We start from the raw sequence: 19,835 nt of genomic DNA on the forward strand, positions 1-19,835 counted from the left end.
GCCAATGGCATCTGGATTCTTTTAGGAAGAGTTATTGTTTGTCAATCATAATGCATCTGTCATGTGAGAGTTGGTGCATCGACTAGGGCCTGTATTATCCCAGGAGTCAATATCACCAAGGGGAAGGAACTAGGGTTGAGTTGTTCAGTTCTGAGTGACGTTGATGGGCCTAAATTGCTTGAGGTTAGTAAAACCGAATTGCAGACCATAGCTAATTTGTTGATCCATGTTTGTCATTTTGTCTGTGGTGCAGCGTAAACCTGACAAAATGAGTCACATCTTTCAAAGGCTCTGGAGGAAGGGTGCTGTACAGCTGGAAAAGGTTCATAGCTAACTGTTTCATACTGTCTCTTCTGCAGCTACAAGCTATTTTAAATGTTGGGTTATAGTTTTTGTGCATACCGACAAAGACTAGATTTTAAACAGCCAAATTAAATGCACTCTTCACTAATCACCTCTCCCTGTTCTCCAACATTTTCATAACAAGTTTTTTTTTTTGGTTGCATGAATTCTGTCCCAAGAGAAAAATAAAATGCCAAAATTCACAACATGATTATTTTCTTGTTTCTAGAAATTAAATATGGAAAGTATGCTAAGTGATTTTTAAATTCATGAGATGAGAAGGGAATGGTGTGCAGGGTGTTTCATTTATTGCTTTTTAACTCATTCTTTGTCAGCTAAACAAATATTGATACTTGAAAGAAGTAATAAAGAAAGAAATGGTTTTCAAACAGAATGTGGACAGCTTTCATGATTCTTAGGAAGCTGCAATAGTATTTCAGGGTTTCAAAGCCCTCATTCTTCTTGAGAGTAATTTTCTACAACTTTGCAAAGTATCTGCCATTATTCACAACACACCAAAATGCTAAAGGGTTTAAATTAGTGCATAGAGTTATCATTACGCTCAGAACAGGTTCATTAACCTAAGAAGAGGCTAAAATAAGAGAGATTGCAGTGTAACTGGTATGCAGTGCAAAGTCAGTTAAAAGGGATGATCTTTATTATGCAGAATCCTGAGATCGAGGTGGATGAGAATGGAACCCTAGATCTGAGCATGAACAAACAGAGGCACAGGGATGGCAGCTGTGGCAGCAGCAGCAGCACTGGCCTGCTGACTCCATTAGAGCCAATGTCCCCACAACGACAGAACATGATGGTCAACAAGTGCTATACAATGAACGAGAGTGATTGCTGGGACTTTCCGGTAGACTACACCAAAATGAAACCTAGGACGATGGACGAGGAGGATCCCAAAGAGGTATTTGTGAAAGGCGGATGTAAAATAAAGCAGCAGAAGAAAAAAAAAACCTAGGTTTTATTGATTATGCATAGTCATAGTGTGCAAAAGTAGAATTAAGAGTTTTTCCATAACTTACAAAGAATTAGGATGATTTTGACATCCCTTTGTATTTCTTCTGTAATTTCATTTTCACATATTCATTAGGGAGCATCATTGGAGAAGCATCTCAGAGGAGCACCTACTGTATAAATTAACATGTCCACATAGGCGAAGGTGAAGCACTCTGTGTTAATCATGATATCAGCTGATGATAATTCACCCCCTTTGCAGTCAGAATCAGTAAATTCACCAATCTTCTGCTCTGACAATGTCATTGGGACTGGTTTTGAACAATGAAAATCAAAAAAAAAAGGGGAAGAAATCAAACAGATGTTCAAGTTAATCATAACCATTTGTGATAGCGTGATTTTTATGAAGGGAACACTGATAGTTAGTTTCCCTCTTGAAGCTTGACTGACATCCCTGACAGACTGTGACATTCCTTCCTTGCATGTTAATTTTTTTGTATAGTTAAAGATGTGTAATTGAAAAGGATGGCCCAATATTGGCATTTGTGCTTAAGCCTGTATATTTATATTTGCCTTTGATGGTAGAGCTACTGTTCTTTTTCAGGCTGCCCAGGCATTTTTAAATTGTTTTCAGCAGCTATAACTTAATTTGCACCACAGAAGTAGAGAGATGCAAACAGCACCTGAGGAAAAAAGACATCATTAACATTTTGGATGTGACGCTTCAATATTGGGAAATATTATAAATACAAGTCATTTACCAACCTTTTTAATTTCTCAGTTGCTGATGACTTTCTTTCCAGTTTCATAATGTTCTCCACTTATTTCGGGTTTTCCAGCATTTGTGGATTTTCAGTTTATTTCTTGCCAGGAGGATTGGGTGAGAAATTGAGCTCATTAGCATCCAGTTTTGGAATGCTATGAGTACTTTTAGAGCTCCAGAATGGCGTGCATGGCATCCGTGCACACTTGTGGGTGAATCATGTCAGACAGCATGTCCGTGGAGGCGTTACTGCATGCGCAGTGAATGTCTGCCAGAAGTATGCAGTGTGGGCAGATCACGAAGCTAATGTGCAACACTGATATGATACCAGCAATGCCATTTTGGGGTTCAAAACTCCAGCCAGCTCTAGAAAAGGAATCATCAACTGCTTAGAGGTTATTTACTGGTTGTTTTCTTCCGGCTGGTTCAATGATTGTGGAAGTATTTGATGCTGTCTATAGTTGTTTTAAGAAGAAAAAAATCTACGATGCATGGTGTGGCAGGGGGAGGTGGTGGCGTAGTGGTAATGTCACTGGGTTAGTAATCCAGAAGCCCAGGCTAACGCTCTGGGGACAAGGGTTCAAATCCCAGCATAGCAGCTGATGGGATTTAAATTCAAATTGAAAGCTAGTCTCAGTAATGACCATGACACCATTGTCGATTGTTGTAAAAGCCCATCTGTGCACTGATGCCCTTTAGGGAAGGAAATCTGCCTTCCTACATGGTCTGCCCTACATGTGACTCCAGAAATGTGGTTGATTCTTAATGGCCTTCTGAAATGGGATGGCAAGACATTTGGTTCAAAGGCAATTAGGAATGGGCAACAAATGCTAGAGTTGCCAGTGACACCCACATCCCATGAAAGAATACATTTTTAAAAAGATACTGAAGGACCTTTTGCTAACTTCATGGCTTCTGCACAAACCAGTTGCTCCTAGTTTAGGGATACGCTAGTAGTGTTATAATGCATGGCTTGGAGACTGAACAGATGCTGGAAAGAGGAAGGGGGCAAAGGACTCTCAGCAGGAGGCCCTATCCATCCAGTGTGTTCATGTGAAGGATGTCAGTGCCTCAGGAAGGCAAAATCTGCCACTTGTTGCAGCCACAGATGCAGCTTCAGGGAAGGGGAAGGATGGCATTGTCAGCAGCTGTGAAGGTGACTGTGGTGATTAACTTTATGTATCTGGCTCCTTCCAGGTTGGAGCTGAAGATATTTGCAACATCTCCTTGTTTTCTGCCCACTGTTCCATAAGGGAGGCCACTGAGGCTCTCTACTCGATGACAGCTCATTACATTTCATTCTGTCTTGCCAGAGACATGCAGGCAGAGTAGGCAAGCAGCTTTGCTAGGATTGCAGGCTCTCATTCACTGCTTCCACAATGTTTTGCATGTGCCGCATCTCAACTCTGCCATGTAGCAGAATCAAAAGGGATTTCATTCCCTTAATATCCAGCTAGTGTGTGACTATAAACGGTGTATGGTACTGATTATGGCTCGATATCCTGGCAGCAGTCCTGATGCCTTCATACTGTGGTTGTTCACTGCACTATCTGAACTGAGCCATCACAACAAACCAAAAGGCAGCTGCTGGGTACTAAGAGCTATCCACTCATCATGTGGCTGATGACTCCAGTGTGCAACTCACACACACACACACATACACGAGAAGCATGCATACAACGGGTGGAACCTAATGCCTTATAAAAATAATTGTGGGGTGGCACCATTTCAGAGTCCAAACCCCACGCTTGCCAGCAAGGTGCTCATCAGTGCAATCTTGTGGGAGGTGGTTTCCAAATTGGCTGCCTTTGCCTCTGATGTCCAATTGAGCACAGTGGGCACAATCCTGAGGCTTCAGCCCCACTCAGAGAACCTGCAGCCTTGGAAAGGACATCAGCCCCACTGACAGATGTGAGCGCTGCAGCTACGGGATGGTAACCACAAGGGCTCCTCCATCTTGAGGCTCCCTGTGAAGATGCATTTACTTTCTAAGATTAAAATGTGACCACAACTGCCAGGCTAATGTATGGACCTTTCCAGAAGATGGCTAGTGGCCACAGTTGTGGCCGCTGACCCCTGCGCCTCCACTGCAGGGGGTGGGGAACTGAGAGGTCTGGCAGGCACCCAAGCCATCACTGGCAAGCCACCTCCAGACTCTTGCTGGGCTTTGGCCTCAGCAGGGTTCCCGTTCAGGGAGGCATCCTCAATCTGACAACAGTTGGACACTTAATTATTCAAATTGGCCACTCACCGCTGTTGGGAACGTAGCCACTGACTTTGATGAACAACCTCTGACAAGATTGCCCTGAGGGGGGAACATGTTGGACCACTGCCCCAAAGCCCTCATATCTAAATTTTCTGCAGGCCTGGCCTTTAAGCCCGCCTCTGCAGGACTGGGAAGATTCTGCCCAATGAGAACCATGCTGCCACATGCAGTGTGATAGAGCAGACTGTGCACACTGCTAAAAGAACACTTCTGCTGTTTGGACCACTCTGGAGGAAGCCTGCAGTTCTCAGAAGAGTGGGTGTCAAGAGTCGTGTTACTCTGCTGCATGCTGCACAACCTTGCCATCATAAACGGATAGATAGTCCTTGCCACCAGCTATATGGTAAGCAGCTGAGGAGCAGAAGGATGAAGAGGAAGAAGAGCAAAAAGGAGGAAGTGGAAGGGAGGCAACCTCAATAGCCCCTTTCTGCTCTTGAAGTTATCTGAGTGCATTACCTCAACTCCAATTGCCCAACATTTCCACACCCTACTTTCCCTCTGTCACTGACCATCACAGCATCTACTTGGCCATAGGCAAAATAGGAGCCATCACAAAATAAATATTCCAAACCAAATTTTTAAGTGAAATTGTTCCATGTTGTAACAAAAGTCAATTAATTACCCTTTTGCATTAATTTAATGTATGCCCCCTATGTACCTTTACCTTCCCTCATTTTCCTATGCAGTGCTACCCCATGGATGATAGAAAGCTGCTGAACTTCAGTGGAGGACACTACAGGTAGTCTTGGAGGCCAACCTCAAACAGCTCTATGCCTAGAATGCCTAGCTTCAGACTGCACCATCTCAGTATGGGCAGCAGAAATCTGGGCTGGCTGTTTGACAGACAACAGCAAGAGCACTGGCAGGGAGGCAGGGACGAAAGAATGCTGTATTCCTGAGAGAGAGAGAAGGACAACAGCCCCACTGGCAGAGGTGGGCACTGCAGCTGCAGAATGGTGATCACAAGGGCGCCTCCATCTTGAGGTTCCTTGTGAAGACGCATTTACTTTTTTCAATTAAAATGTGGCTATGTTGGAAAGGATGGGCTCCAAGCTCTGCACAGATTCCTGCGCCAAATTGGTTCTGGAATCCTCCATGCTCATTCACATTGGTCTCAAGCTTTCTGGCAAGCTTCCCAAAGCACCAAGGGTTTTGTTGTAAATAACCATCAGCGTTCTTCGGTAGGTTGTACCATTGAAGAGCTCATCTGAGTCTTGTGCGGCAGGACTCGTGTGTGACCTCACCCTCCAGCAAGCTGGCATATATACTACCCTTATGTCCTGCCTGTCTTCAACCAACTTGTGCCTGATGTCTCACCGCGTGCAGATGTCACCTCTAAGCTATCTTCCAAGATAAGCATAGTGTCTGAGCTGGAAGCTGCAAGTGTGAAATGCGGTGTTGTATCTTCATTATCTTATTCTTCTTGGTTTTCTTCCACTGCCTGGCCAGATTGGACTTCTTCAGTATCTGAAAAGAAAAAGGCACAAGAATAAGGTTGTGGTGCAGGGGTGAGGGGAGGAGGGCAGTTGGGGAGGAGCATTCTCATACAATGTCCACCTGGTAAATCAGAAGAGATTGTGGATTGAGGGTGAATGGGTTGTGAGAAGAAAGATTAAGTATGAGGATACCATCACCTTCGACGGTTTCATCTCCATCGCTGACTATGGTCTCAGAAGTGGCTGATCCAATGATGACCAGCATCAACTACTTCATGGAGTTAGGAGATGCAGGCACGTCTGTCATTCTCTGGTTAGCTCCTGCTGCCTTCTGTTGTACTACCATTTCCTACAAGAGAGAGGGAAGTGTTTCAGTGAGTGTTGTGCAATCTGTTTGGCTGATGTGGTGTTATGGTCGAGATGTGGGTGTGAGGCTTGCATCAGTGCTAAGTGTGTGAGAGTGAGTTGAAGCATGTGAATGTTATTAATGAGGCCTGAATTATGGAAATTGTTGTTAGGTGAGTGATGGGGATATGGTGAATTGAGCAGTGTCTTAGGTTAATGGTGCAGTTGGTAGGATATGGCATTTGGATATACATTCATTGGCCTTGACCATTTGTGAGGTGATTGAACATCTTGCGGCGCTGCATTCAGGTCCTTGGGTTTTGACTCCTGGCATTAATCGCCACAGTATCTACTCCCGTGGCCTTCTCAGTGTGTGTTTGAGGGCCTCCTGGCCCCCAGTGAGCACAGAACATCTCTCCTCCTTTCCACCTCCTCCATCAAGGCTCCAGTGCTGCATCTGAAAACCTTGGCGCTTGCTCTCTCTCCCTGTTCTGCCACCCTTCACAATTTGTCAAGTCAGATTCTCTTCAACCATGACTCTCAGCACCTGCTGCAGCCACAATGCACCTCCCCTTTAAGCAATGCCAGTTTGATGCAGAGATCGTTCATACGAACAGGCAGTATGAATTTTGCGTGCTGCCTGCATTGTAATCAGTGGGCGCAGGTTAATTACACATCATGATACTTGCACCTGTTTTCAGGGACTATGCAATTTAATTGCCATTGTTTTCAGTAAGCAAGTCACACCATTTAAAGTGACGATAGTAACCTCAACGCTCAGATGTGTCTGTTTCTGATGGAGTACACTTTTATGTAAATGAGAGCTGATTAGCAGGCAACCAAAGAATAAAAATGAAAACAAAAATTTTGATTCGATCTGCTGCTTTCCGCCAACTTCATGCTATCACTGGTACAGGATTTTTATTCATCATCAGCGTGGGTCAGAGGAAAGCAGATAAAGACAAATATATGTGATAGGTGCTGTAATGCCAGCTGTACTTTGGTGGAGCCTATAGAATGATCTTGGAGGAGGTGTGGAGATCTCTCCCTGTTTGAATAGTTTTAGGAGTTTCTGTCATACTGTAAATGTTACACTTTCAATGAAGCAGCAACATAGTACAGTTGAACAAACATAAAAAATGGAAACCCCAGTTGTTTCATGCCAAGATGTATTTAAGGTTCCTTTCTGCTATTTTTTAGTTTGCTGATTAGACTGAGATTTCAAGCAGTTTTCAAGTAGTTAGTAATCTGGGAATTTCCCTCAGCCTCATATGAAGAATGGTGGGGTTGTATCAAAGAATGGTACTGTAGCTGCCATCATTCCTGCTCACTCCCCGTACTTTCACATGGGCAAAACTACAGGCAGTGCCAAATTAAGCAGGGCATATAAATTATGAATGATAATTTCAATTGGGAGTGCTCATAACAGGTTATGCTAACATAAAGTATACAGTTTCGCACTACAGCCTAGTATTGGCATTGATGTTGCTTACAATTGTTCAATTGGACTAATTGCTTTTGGCTCCTTCAATGACAGGGAACCATACAAACACCTTTAAAACAGCAGAACAATGTGTGACACTGTGACACACTGTGGCCTCTGAATTCTGCACATTATGAAAGGGAGTCCATTTTCACTTCATCTGCCTGCCTAACTAATAAAATAGTACATGTCTGGCCATTTCACAACATTTAATTGTTCTGTGATGACCAGTTGACCGTTTATGTACTATCAGTCATGTGGATCAATCTGCAACCTCCTGACTTTGTAGCTAGTTTATTTACTTCCAGGCTTGGTCTTTGCACTTCTATTTGCGCTTGAGCTTCACTGCTTCCAACTGCAGACTTGCTACTTCCAGTAGCGATGGTATAAAATACATGCACCTGGAATCTCGATGATGGGCCCTCCAGTAGATCATCAGTCGAAACTCCAGAGGACTTAAAAATGGCCATTTATTTGAGGATTCTACGAATCACCTAAAGTTACAGCAAGAGATAAGAACTCCACAGAAATATTGAACCATTTTGTCCTTGACCTTGACTTTCCAACTGTGAGCTAGCATTTTCCAATTCCAACCGTTACGGTTGCAGCCCTGATCTCCTTACCTCTTCCAGGTGCTAACTGCTCCCTTTGACACCAGTCAAGTCTCCCAGCTCCCTCTTAGTGTCTTGGATGTATTACTCATGGGTAGGGCTAGTTTATCACAGCTGCAGCAGAAAGATCATTCAGCTAGATAAGAATTACACCGCAGCATCAAAGCCTGGTTTTCCCCCCACCCCCACCTTCATTCTCCCTTAGCCGCAGCAGAGGGCCAGTCCTTGGCTCCCCACTCTCTTCACTACCCAGGTCTAGCCCTATTGTCTCTCAGAAGCCTGATGTGGGCCACCCTCCAAGCCTGAAGCCTAGCCCCATTTGATCTCTCTTTGCAGAATTCCACAATGGCCTTTCCCATCTTTCCATCCATTTCCTTCTATTTCTGGTAAAGTTTTGTACCTACAATATTAACCTTTCTCTCTCGGTGACTGCTCTAAACTGCATTGCATTTACTAGGTTTTTTTTTGTTTTTTTATTTCTAATTTCCTACATCTGTGTTTTTTCACTTTTTATCCATTATTTTTGTACCAGTGAGATCTTGAACAGTTGAACCTTTTGTAACTAGGCTGTCCAGTGGGCACATCAAGAATTCCTCAGGGAAAATATGGCAGAAGATAAAGGGCCAAATTTTGCCGAGAAATTAATAGCACGTGAGTGACACCCACTGATATTATTGCACAAGATGGCCAGCCATTTGTAGCCAGTAAGACATATCCCACGAAATGAAAATTGTTACAAGTATTTGGCTGATTTACACCACTCCACCAATAGTATTGTGAAAATGGCATTTTGTGTTTAACCTCCTTGTGTGTTTCATGAAGTTGCTGCAAATTGTACATTCGTTGTCCATTAAACATGCCACTGAATTTTAAGCCTAGTAATCAACAATATAAGTAACTTTTTAATAACATGATAAATTTTAATGACTACCGATCAACCTCTCTTGCCTAGAAGGTGAAAAATTGTAAGTGTGGAGCCTCATTCCCACTGGTATTTGTTGTTGAAGATTTTAAAATGTCAGATTTTTAGTTTTCATTTTTTGCTCACTTTTCCTTTCTGACTCTCTTTTCTCTCTCTCAATCCAACCTTGGTCACCCTCTCTTTCTCATCCTTTACCTTATTTAACACTGAAACCCCCCCACCATTCTTCTCAGTTCTTCCTCCATTTATTTCAAAAACCTCTAATCTCAGGGGTTAAGGAGATACGTTGTTTGTCCTGTTGCTTACCAAGGCCCCTGATGCCTGGGTGGACTGCTGTTTGCTCACACTTCCAGCAACTTTGTGGGCAAAAGATGTTAAAGCCTAAACATTCACAAACAAAACAAGTCTAAATCACGGGACATGTTGTGAGATTCCCCACGCCACAAAACCTGGCCCATTGTTGTCAGGATGATAGGTTGAAGTAACGTGTCAGTAGAGAATAATGGTATGTTGTAATGTGAATGCCATCTAGTTCTTTGCTAAAAAAAATTTTGAAAGGTAATTTACTGCAAAATCTGGCACATTCATAAAATTTACTTGTACGTTATTCTGCCCATAATTGACATTTAGGAAGAATCAACTTCAAATATGGGGAAAATAAAGGGACCCAAAAGACCTCCTTTTAAAAGTAATCGAACCCCTCCAGAATTAACTCCCTTTATCCTGGAAACCTTTGAGGCATTTCCTGGGGTGGAATTTTCCCCCCGTTGGGGGGGAATTCAGGAACGGACGCATGGAGGTGCGCCTCCAATCAACGCCCCTGATTCGGGGCGCACCGCTATTTTACTTGGGCAGGCCATTTAAGGCCCGCCCAGCGTGACATCCGCAAGGAAGCGCTATGCGCTCCCTGTGCGGGCAGGGGGTGATTCCCTGAGCCGAGAGTGAGCTCTTTCGCACAGACGCACGACAGAGCGCACTGATCTCCCTGGGGCTAAGTGCTGCCCCAGGGAGATCGGCTCCACAATAAAAAATCTTAAAAACAGAAAAAAAAAATTTCCCTGACATGTCCCCTCATATGACACTGTCACATGAGTTGGGACATGTCCATAACTTTTAAATACACTTTTATTAAATTTTTAAAAACCTACATGAAACCTCATCCCGCCCGTGGATGAGGTTTCATGCTTTATCCGATGCCCGCCAGGGCTCCCAGCCTGCCCGCCAACCTTAAGATTGGACGGGCAGGTCCACTAATTACATAATTACGTTAAATACTTTGTCAATGGCCTCAATTGGCCATTGACAGGTTGGCGGGCGCACAGCTGATTCGGCTGAGTCCCCGCCGACCTGAAAATTGAAATGAGGCGCGGTGACGTCGGGAGTTCCGCCTGACATCATCCCGGATCATTTTACACATCGGCGAACGGGACTGCCCCCCCCCCCCCCCCACCGCCCACCACCACCACTTGCCGACCAGGAAATTCTGGCCCTGGGGTCACAATATAACCCAAGTGCAGCCCTTAGCTGGCAAGAGCTTTACTGGGCCTTACATGTATTACAGACAGGGGAGAGAACCAAACTTTACTCCTTTACTTCCTCACTATCTGTCCGTAAGCAGAGGTGTTTTAATTTTTGAAATGGTGTGATTTCCCCAACCTTCTGTTTGAGAGGTCAATTTTTAAAGTGACGTGCAGCAAACTCTCTTGATGGTTAAATCAAAAGTGTAGTTCATTCATGCATTCAAACCTAGGGGATGGTTGCAACTTCGTACATGCACACAAGCACACAGTAAGAAGATAGGGAAGAGGAGCTTTTACAACTATGAATAGCTTAAAAGGAACAGAATCACAGATATGGATATCAGTTCACGTGATTTCCAGAGTCGGAGTCCAGTGACAGTTCCTTCATGGAGGAGTTACAGTTGAAGCAGGTTGAGCTAGCTGAAGCAGGAGTTGCAGAATTCCTTTAAAGTTGATGGTGATGCAGTGATATAAGGTTGGTATACAGAGACTTGGTCTAATTAGCAGGCGATGGCAGGAATCTTCCAGAGAAACAGGCTTTGAAGAGGCTTAGAGTTGATGCAGGCTGTTGGTCAGCCTGGAGTTCTATTTGATGTTTGCAGAATGGAAGCTAAACAGCAGACTTGGTTGTGAGTCTAGAAATGTAATATTAAAACTTTCCAAAGGCCAGAAGCTTAGGTCATGTGATGCTGCCCATTAATGAGTCAGTTGCAGGCTAGCAAGCAGTTTCTATGCCTCTGGTCAAAATCCATTGTTCAACTTAGGAGATAGATGGTGGCTATTAGCACCTCTGCAGGTATAATGAGTTTCAAAGACTCTCCCAGGACCAGGCTGAGGAGACAGATCATCTGCTGGTCCCTGGTTTTGTTAATTGTAATGTGTCCTTACAGTGAGAGGTGTGAGATTCCACACGGATGATGGTTGAGCTTTTGTCCTGTAACAGCTGTTGGAAATTTCCAGAAACTGTGGCCAACTTGTGAATCATGTGACCAGTAGCAGCCATCTTTTGGTTCAAAGTCCACTTTTTAACTAAGCAAAAAAGCAAGGTTTAATTTACTCCAAATAAAAGGTGTGGCTATGGGTACCCACATGGGCCCCAGTTATGCCTGTCTCTTTATGGGGTATGTGGAACATTCCTTGTTCCAGTCCTACTCAGGCCCCCTCCCACAACTCTTTCTCCAGTACATCGATGACTGCTTCAGTGACACTTCATGCTCTCGTCTGGACCTGGAAAAATGTATTAATTTTGCTTTCAATTTCCACCCCTCCATCATTCTCACATGGTCCAACACTGACACTTCCCTTCCCTTCCTTGACCTCTCTGTCTCAATTTCTGGTGATAGACTGTCTACTAATATTCATTACAAGCCCACTGACTCCCACAGCTACCTTGACTACAGCTCCTCACACCCTGCTTCCTCTAAGGACTCCATCCCATTCTGTCAGTTCCTTCACCTCTGTCGCATCTGTTCCGATGATGCCACTTTCCAAAACAGTTTTCCTGACATGTCTTCCTTCTTCCTTAACAGAGGTTTTCCACCCACGGTGGTTGAGCGTGTCCGGACTATCTCCCGTGCATTCGCCCTTACACCTTCCTCTCCCTCCCAGAACCATGATAGGGTCCCCCTTGTCCTCACTTATCACCCCACCAGCCTCCGCATTCAAAGTATTGTCCTCCGTCATTTCCATCAACTCCAGCATGATGCCACCACCAAACACATCTTCCCTTCACCCCCCTGCCATGGGTATTCCACTGGGATCGTTCCCTCCGGGACACCTTGGTCCACTCCTCCATCACCCCCTACACCTCAACCCCCTCCCACGGCACCTTCCCATGCAGCCGCAAAAGGTGCAAAACCTGCCCCTTTACTTCCCCCCCACCTCATCGTCCAAGGGCCCAAACACTCTTTCCAAGCGAAGCAGCATTTCAGTTGAACTTCCCTCAATTTAGTCTACTGCATTCGCTGCTCCCAATGCGGTCTCCTCTACATTGGAGAGACCAAACACAGACTGGGTGACCGCTTTGCAGAACACCTTCGGTCTGTCCGCAAGCATGACCCAGACCTCCCTGTCGCTTGCCATTTCAACACACCACCCTGCTCTCATGCTCACATGTCCGTCCTTGGCTTGCTGCAATGTTCCAGTGAAGCTCATTGCAAACTGGAGGAACAACACCTCATCTTCCAATTAGGCACTTTACAGCCTTCCGGACTGAATACTGAGTTCAAAAACTTCAGATCATGAACTCTCTCCTCCATCCCCACCCCTTTTCGATCCCATTTTCTCTAATAATTATTATATATTTTAATATATTTTTCTTTTCCCACCTATTTCTATTATTTTTAAAAAATTTATTTCCATCCATTGTTTTAACTCCACCTTATAACCTGTTTCGATCCCTTCCCCCCACCCCACTCCCATTAGGGCTATCAGTCACTTGCTCATCCTGCTTTCTACCCTTAATGTCACCATTAGCACATCCTTTAGCTAATATCACCATTGTCAACACCCCTTTGTCCTTTTGCCTATGACGTCTTTGGCAATCTCTCCTTTGCCTTCACCTATCACTGGCCTTCTATCCAGCTTCACCTGTCCCACCCCCCTTAAACAGCTTATATTTCACCACATTTCTATTTCTCTTTAGTTCTGATGAAGAGTCATATGGACTCAAAATGTTTTACTCTGTCTTCCTCTCCACAGATGCTGTCAGACCTGCTGAATTTTTCCAGCTATTTTTGTTTTTGTTTCAGATTTCCAGCACCTGCAGTATTTTGCTTTTATCTTAGGTTTAATTTACAGTTTATGATCTCTTTCATGTTATGGGAACATGACATAAGGCACATGAGTGGAATTGTCAGGGCATCTTGTCAATTCTCCCTACTTTGCTAACTGGCTTGTTTCCTGCATAGACAAAAATCTGACAGTTCCTGGTTCTGCCCCAAACTTTTATGCATGTTCCAATGTTCCCTTCTCTCCAGCAGGCTGTGTCCTTTCTCCACCTTCCTTGACCCCAGATATTTCAGAGCTATTAAATCAAACAGCCTTGACTCAGTGGTAGCACTCTCACCTCTAAGCCAGGGCCTGTGCATTCACAAATTACTCAAGACAATGGAGCATATAACCTAACCTGATATTTCATTCTAAGACTCAGAGATTGCTGCACTGTTGAAGGTGCCATATTTCAAATGAGATGCTAAAGCCAAGGTCCCATCTTACTTCCCAGGCGTATGCAAGTAATCCCGTGGCATGGTGTGAAGAAGAACAAGGGATTCAACTGGCCAGGGACTTCAACTGGCCAACATTTATCCCTCAACCAACATCTCTACAGCAGATTACCTGATCATTATCGCATTTCTGTTTGTGGGAGCTTGCTGTGTATAAATCCGTTGCTGCCTTCCCTGTATTACAACAATGCTTACACTAAAGAAGTATCTAAGTTAACAGGAAAGCATTTTGGGGTATCCTGAAGTTGTGAAAGGTGCTATACAAATGCAATTTATTTTCTTCTATTTATTGCTGTTCTGCAGTCTGATTATTGTGACTGAAACTAAGAATTAAACCTGTTTTTGCAGTCTAACTGATCATTTCTGTAGCAAAGTGTAGTTTTCTGCAATTTAGTTGGTCTTTTAGTTGAACCCAACATCGAAACACTGTCAACCTGTAAACAAACACAGTCTAGCTATTGTTATTCTAAAGCCAGAACCTGAAATGAGAATTAAAACTGTTGCTTTTTCTGCACAGTCACAGGAACACCTACCTTTACTTTGTGTACATTTTGAATACTTGAGTGGTTAGGGTGTTTCATACTAGCCTGAAAACGCCCAATCTCGTCTGATCTCGGAAGCTGAGCAGACTCAGGCCTGGTTAGTATTTGGATGAGAGACCACCTGGAAGTACCAGGTGCAGTAGGCTTGGTGGTGGCATAGCGTATTGGTATTGCCACTGCACTGATATGCCAGAGACCTGGGTTTGAATCCCACCATGGCAGATAGTGGAATTTGAATTCAATAAATATCTGGAATTAAAAGTCTAGGCAGCTGTTTAGTTCAGATGGTTAGAGTGTGATGCTAATAATTTGTGGGTTGTGGGTTTGATCCTCATACTAGCCACCGGATTCCTGGTGTTGAAGCATGCCTGCTGCCAGTCAGCTGCCTGCTGCAATCCCCAAAGAAGTTGTTGTCCCATCATGAGAGCAGCTGTGCTTGACTTCTAGCCATTTTAACAGTGACATAGTGATATTGTCACTGGATTAGTATTCCAGGGACCTGGGTTTGAATTCCACCACAGCAGATAGTGAAATTTGAATTAAAAGTCTAATGATGACCATGAAACCATTGTTGATTTTAAAAGGGAGTGGTTTGGCAGCAGGTGGATGTGCAAGTCCCGCAAGAAAGCCTCGGCCAACATCTTCCAGGACGTCGAGCTGGGGCAGATGCAAGTGCTGTTCAGGGAGAGCAGAGACGAGAATGCCGAGGAGCGGGCGAGGATCATCTGGGAAAGGGAGAAGCATGGGGACCAGGACATTACACAAGGTCTGATGGAGTTCAAGTCCAGGAAGACTCAGCTCTTCTTCCAGCACAATAAAACTGGAGTTAAATTCTTGAGTCTGATGTGGATGAAAGCCTTTAACAGACTTCATATCAAGGATGAAGGGAAGGGTTCTGAGTTCGCATCTAACAGCGGTTTGGAACAATCGCAAAGGAGCAAGATTAAGAGAAAAAGACTCAATGCAAAGAGATCCTTCAGAAAACTGCTCTAAAACAGGGATTGTTAAATGCGGAGGCAGCTGCAAAACTCCTCGTCTTTAATTTGTACCAAACAAAAAAACAACTGCAACTTGCTGGGGAGATGAATCGTCTGCATTTTTATTAATATATTTCATTTCGGATACGAAACGTTTGTCTGCCTGTTGTTCTGCTTTTGTGATTTTTTATTATTTAAAATTCTAAACACTAAAAAAGTCTCTTTTCGGATGACCGATTTCATTCCGTTATACATTTTCTGCATTTCAATAAATTTGTCATAAAAGCTTTTTTAAAAGACACACACAACTAATGGCAACTTGAAAAAGCACCTGCAAGAATTGCTGGTGAGCAAACTAAATTCCACAGTGCCTGAGAGAAGTTGAGAGGAAATGCAAAAGGTATGAAGCACGGCTGTGAAGTGAAGAGGTACATCATCAAAGCCCAGGGTGTGAGGCAGGCATAGGAAGGCGGCACAACATCATGAAGCACAGATGTCTAGGAGGTTATCTGGAAGAAGTTGTTCCACATGAAGTAAAGTACCAAGGTAAGAAACAAGGAGGAGGGTCTTTTCAACTCTTTCGAGTACATTCACAGTTCTTGGTTTCCGGGAGTGGGACATGAACCCACAACCTTCTGATTCAAAGACGAGGGTGCTATGAACTGAGCCACAGCTGACACCTCACAAGAAACAAGGAGGAGTGTGAACAAAATTAACTTGTCATTTATACTCTTTCGAGTTATCAACAGTCACAGATTGCAACTCTTTTGAGTACAATCACAGTTCTTGGTTTCCAGGAGTGGGACATGAACCCACAACCCTCTGATTCAAAGGCGAGGGTGCTATGAACTGAGCCACAGCTGATAGCAGCTATTCATGTTGTGAACAACTGATGTCAATCAAAGTAATTTACCAGTATCAGGTGAACTTTCTTTAATACTGTGGTCTACTTAAAGCAAATTGATCGAGTAACCTGCTGAAAATGCAACACAAAGGGAAGTAATGAATATAGTTGAGAACTAGCACAGCAGGATCAGAGAAGTAAAACCTAGTGATGAACCACAGAAAGCTTGATGGCTGATTATAATTATTGACACAAATAGCTGTCAATTAAAATGCACTCAGTCACCTTCAGACATTCTCTTACATATTTTGTAGGTAAGGTACTTTATATTCAGGCATATAGACCATAAAAAAATTGCTGTTCCTTAACAGAGACAGCTCAATATATTCACTCATTCAGTGAAACATATCATCTCTTCACAGATAAATGTTGTTTTCAACAGAAGATGCAGTGTGTAAAAGGGGTCAAGGAACTCAGCACGCCAGACCATCCACCCCTTTGAAGATGCCAACATTGGCTGAGAAATTGTAAACTGCAAGGCTGACTTGCAAACCTGCTTGTATAGTTATAATCACCTTCGCTGTACAAATGCAGTTGTAAAGCTGTGACGGTGTCATGCACATGAAATGGGTCAAGAACCGTCTGTATGGCAACAGCTGCATATCTAACTTTTTGCATTGACTTCTTGTTACAGAAAAGCCACAACCCAAAGAGCAACAAGTCAGACCCTCTCAGCAGCAAACCTTCAGCACTCAGCATAACCACCACTATTAACACCACATCAGGAAAAGCCACATATTTTGGAGTGCTTTTAGTGATTTAGAAGAGAAAACATTGGATGAGTCATTTCTCCTGGCTGTAGAAAGGGCAGAGGTGGTGGCTGAGGAAGGTCAATTGCTGCTGTGTGGACATGTAGCACAGACATGTGACTAACCTCATGAGCAGCTTTGAAACAAGAGGGTATTCATGAGCATGCTGGGTTCACGTCACTTGACTCCTTGCAGACTGTGTTGCACTGCAGATCCTACTAATCAGTCATGTGCCCTTGTGAAACCGGTCTACAGATTGTCATTGAGCAGTAGACAGCACCAGTGTGTGGGACACCTCAGCCATGCAAAAACCCAGCACTGATGAAGCATCTCTCAAAATGGTCCTACTGATGATACATAGGCATTGGGGTCTTCACTTCATGATGCAGTAATGACTGGTTTATATGACCTAGAGAACACTTCACAGAAGCAAACACAGAAGTGGCCAGTGTGAAGACTTGTTCTGTAATGACGATTAGTCATATTACTGTCAAATATTTTCAGTCACTTGTCTGCACCTACCTCTGGATAAGTGATTGACAAAGCCCTTTAACACAAGTAAGCCTTCACACCTGAACAGTGACAGGGTGTTCCTGGCACATAGATAGGATTGTCTAGGCCTACCTAGGATGACTAAATCACAAGAGGATCAACAGCAGACATCAGAAGAAGTCTTCCTACCATTCTCCTTATGTAATACATCATGAGCAGTATTCGAAATATCAGTAATGCACTTGCCACAAGATTTTGGCAGAGCAACATGTTATTCTACTTCTGTTCACCTATTATTCTAATGAAAACACAAAATATTCTCAAATTTTGCAGAGATTCTTTTTTTGAAATTAATAGTTTCCACAAAAAAATTACTGTGGAATGACTGTTTGTTTATTTCAAAACAACACTCAAATGAAACATAAATAAGGCGCATAAGAAAGGAGCATCCAGTCAGAGTTTGTGGGCCCATTCTTATCATAGCTACATATTCTCATCTTCCTTTCATAACTCTCACATGCCTGTGCCATGACTTGTAATGGCTCCTCTACGACAGATAGCTACATGGTTATGTTGTGTTGCATCCTGCCCAGCAGTGCAATTAGAAACATCGGGAATTGAGTTGGTGATTTGGCCCATTGAGTCCACCTGTCATTTTCTTAATCTCAACAGCTTTATTTTTTTTTCACATGAATTCCCTACTTCCATATTGGTTAATGCTTATACTTTCCAATGATTTATCTGGCTTTTAAAAACTCCAATTAATTTTGCACCTATTGCCTTCAAGGGTCGTGTTTCCCACATTCTCACAACCCATTGCATCAAGAAGATTTTCCTGGATTAGCTTTTGATTAGTTTAGTTTGAATTCTAATGTTATACCTACTAGTTCTTGTTACTTCTAGCAGAGGGAAAATTATTCACTATCTACTCAGTCTATTCTCTTCATTTTTAAACACCTGCTAAAATCACCTCAAAGCCTCTTCCTCTCCAGAAAATTTAGCCTCTGCTCACCCAGCCTATCATTGTAACTCATTTCCTTCATCTAGATATTATTCTGATAAATAGTCATTGGACTTTATCAAAGGCCAATATATCCATCATAATTTGAGGCACCAAAACTGAAGACAATAGAGGTAAATTTAATTAAACTTGAACAGTATTGTAGACCTAGAGATGGCATATTGGCAGCTCATTTTACACTCTACCATAACTTCTTTTCCAATTCTGCTCCCCCTTTCATTTTTGATATTATTTCCTAATTTAACCAATTTGGATTGAGATTCTGAATCCAAAATATTGATGCAAATTAAAAACAGTCCGGACCTCAATACTGAGTCATAAGTTATCCCATACAATTCTGCCCCCACCCCAACATTATTACCTATCTAATTCCCAATGTTTCCAACTCTTCAGCCAATTTCTTATCCATACCCAAGTTCTGCTTTGACTTTCTGGACCATTGGGTTGAAAGCTGTGAATAAAATTGTAGGTTTCCAAGTGAAACTTCACTAAATGACTTTTGAAAGCCCAAAGTCCACAATGGGCTTCCGCCGACAGGATCTTCTGGTCTTGCTGAAGTCAAAAGAGATTTGAATGGCTCGCCGCATCCATCACGAGGAAACACCCCACAGCGGGGCCGGAAAATCCTTATCTTAATATCTTAAGGTGTACCACAGTCAGCTTGGGTTGACAGTTCCTCAAGGTCATCAACGTAGACAGAGCATACAGGGAGATACAAGTGGGGCATGTAAGAAAGGTACCACAATAATCATGGGTGACTTTAATCTTCATGTAGATTGGGCAAATCAAATTGGCAAAGTAGCCTTGAAAATGAGTTCTTAGTGTTTTCAGGACAACTTCTTAGAGCAGTACATTCTAGAGTCAACCAGGGATCAGGGTGGCCTAGACCTGGTAATGTGCAATGAGACAGGATTAATCAATAACCTCATGGCAAAATAGCTTTTAGGTGATAATGATCATAACATGATAGAATTCCATGTTCAGTTTGAAAGGGAGAAGTGTGGGTCTATGATCACATCACATGGAAGTGTTTTAAAACTGAATGAAGGTAACAATGAGGATATGAAGGCAGAGCTGGCTCAGGTGAAGTGGGAAACTGGGTTGAAAGGTAGGACAGGATTTAATAACTCCCAGCAAAGATTCATCCAAGTCGGAAAAAAAGGGCCCTTTGAGAAAGATACATCATCCATGGTTAAATAAGGAAGTGAAGGATAGTATTAAATTAAAAGAAACACTACAGTTCTGCAAATATTGGGGATAGGTCAGAGGATT

General features: G+C 43.2%; 1 protein-coding gene across 1 annotated transcript in view; it reads left to right on the forward strand.

The window, feature by feature from the left end:
• Window positions 1-19,835, forward strand: part of LOC144680561 (myelin transcription factor 1-like protein) — a 516,235-nt gene that overhangs the window by 394,053 nt on the left and 102,347 nt on the right. Inside the window, exon 13 of the mRNA XM_078541678.1 lies at window positions 1,010-1,258. Coding sequence (XP_078397804.1) covers window positions 1,010-1,258 — 249 coding nt within the window. The remainder of the gene's footprint in view (window positions 1-1,009; window positions 1,259-19,835) is intronic.

This window comes from Cetorhinus maximus, chromosome 5 (genome assembly GCF_964194155.1).
Source record: "Cetorhinus maximus chromosome 5, sCetMax3.hap1.1, whole genome shotgun sequence".
In the NCBI taxonomy this organism is placed as follows: Eukaryota; Metazoa; Chordata; class Chondrichthyes; order Lamniformes; family Cetorhinidae; genus Cetorhinus; species Cetorhinus maximus.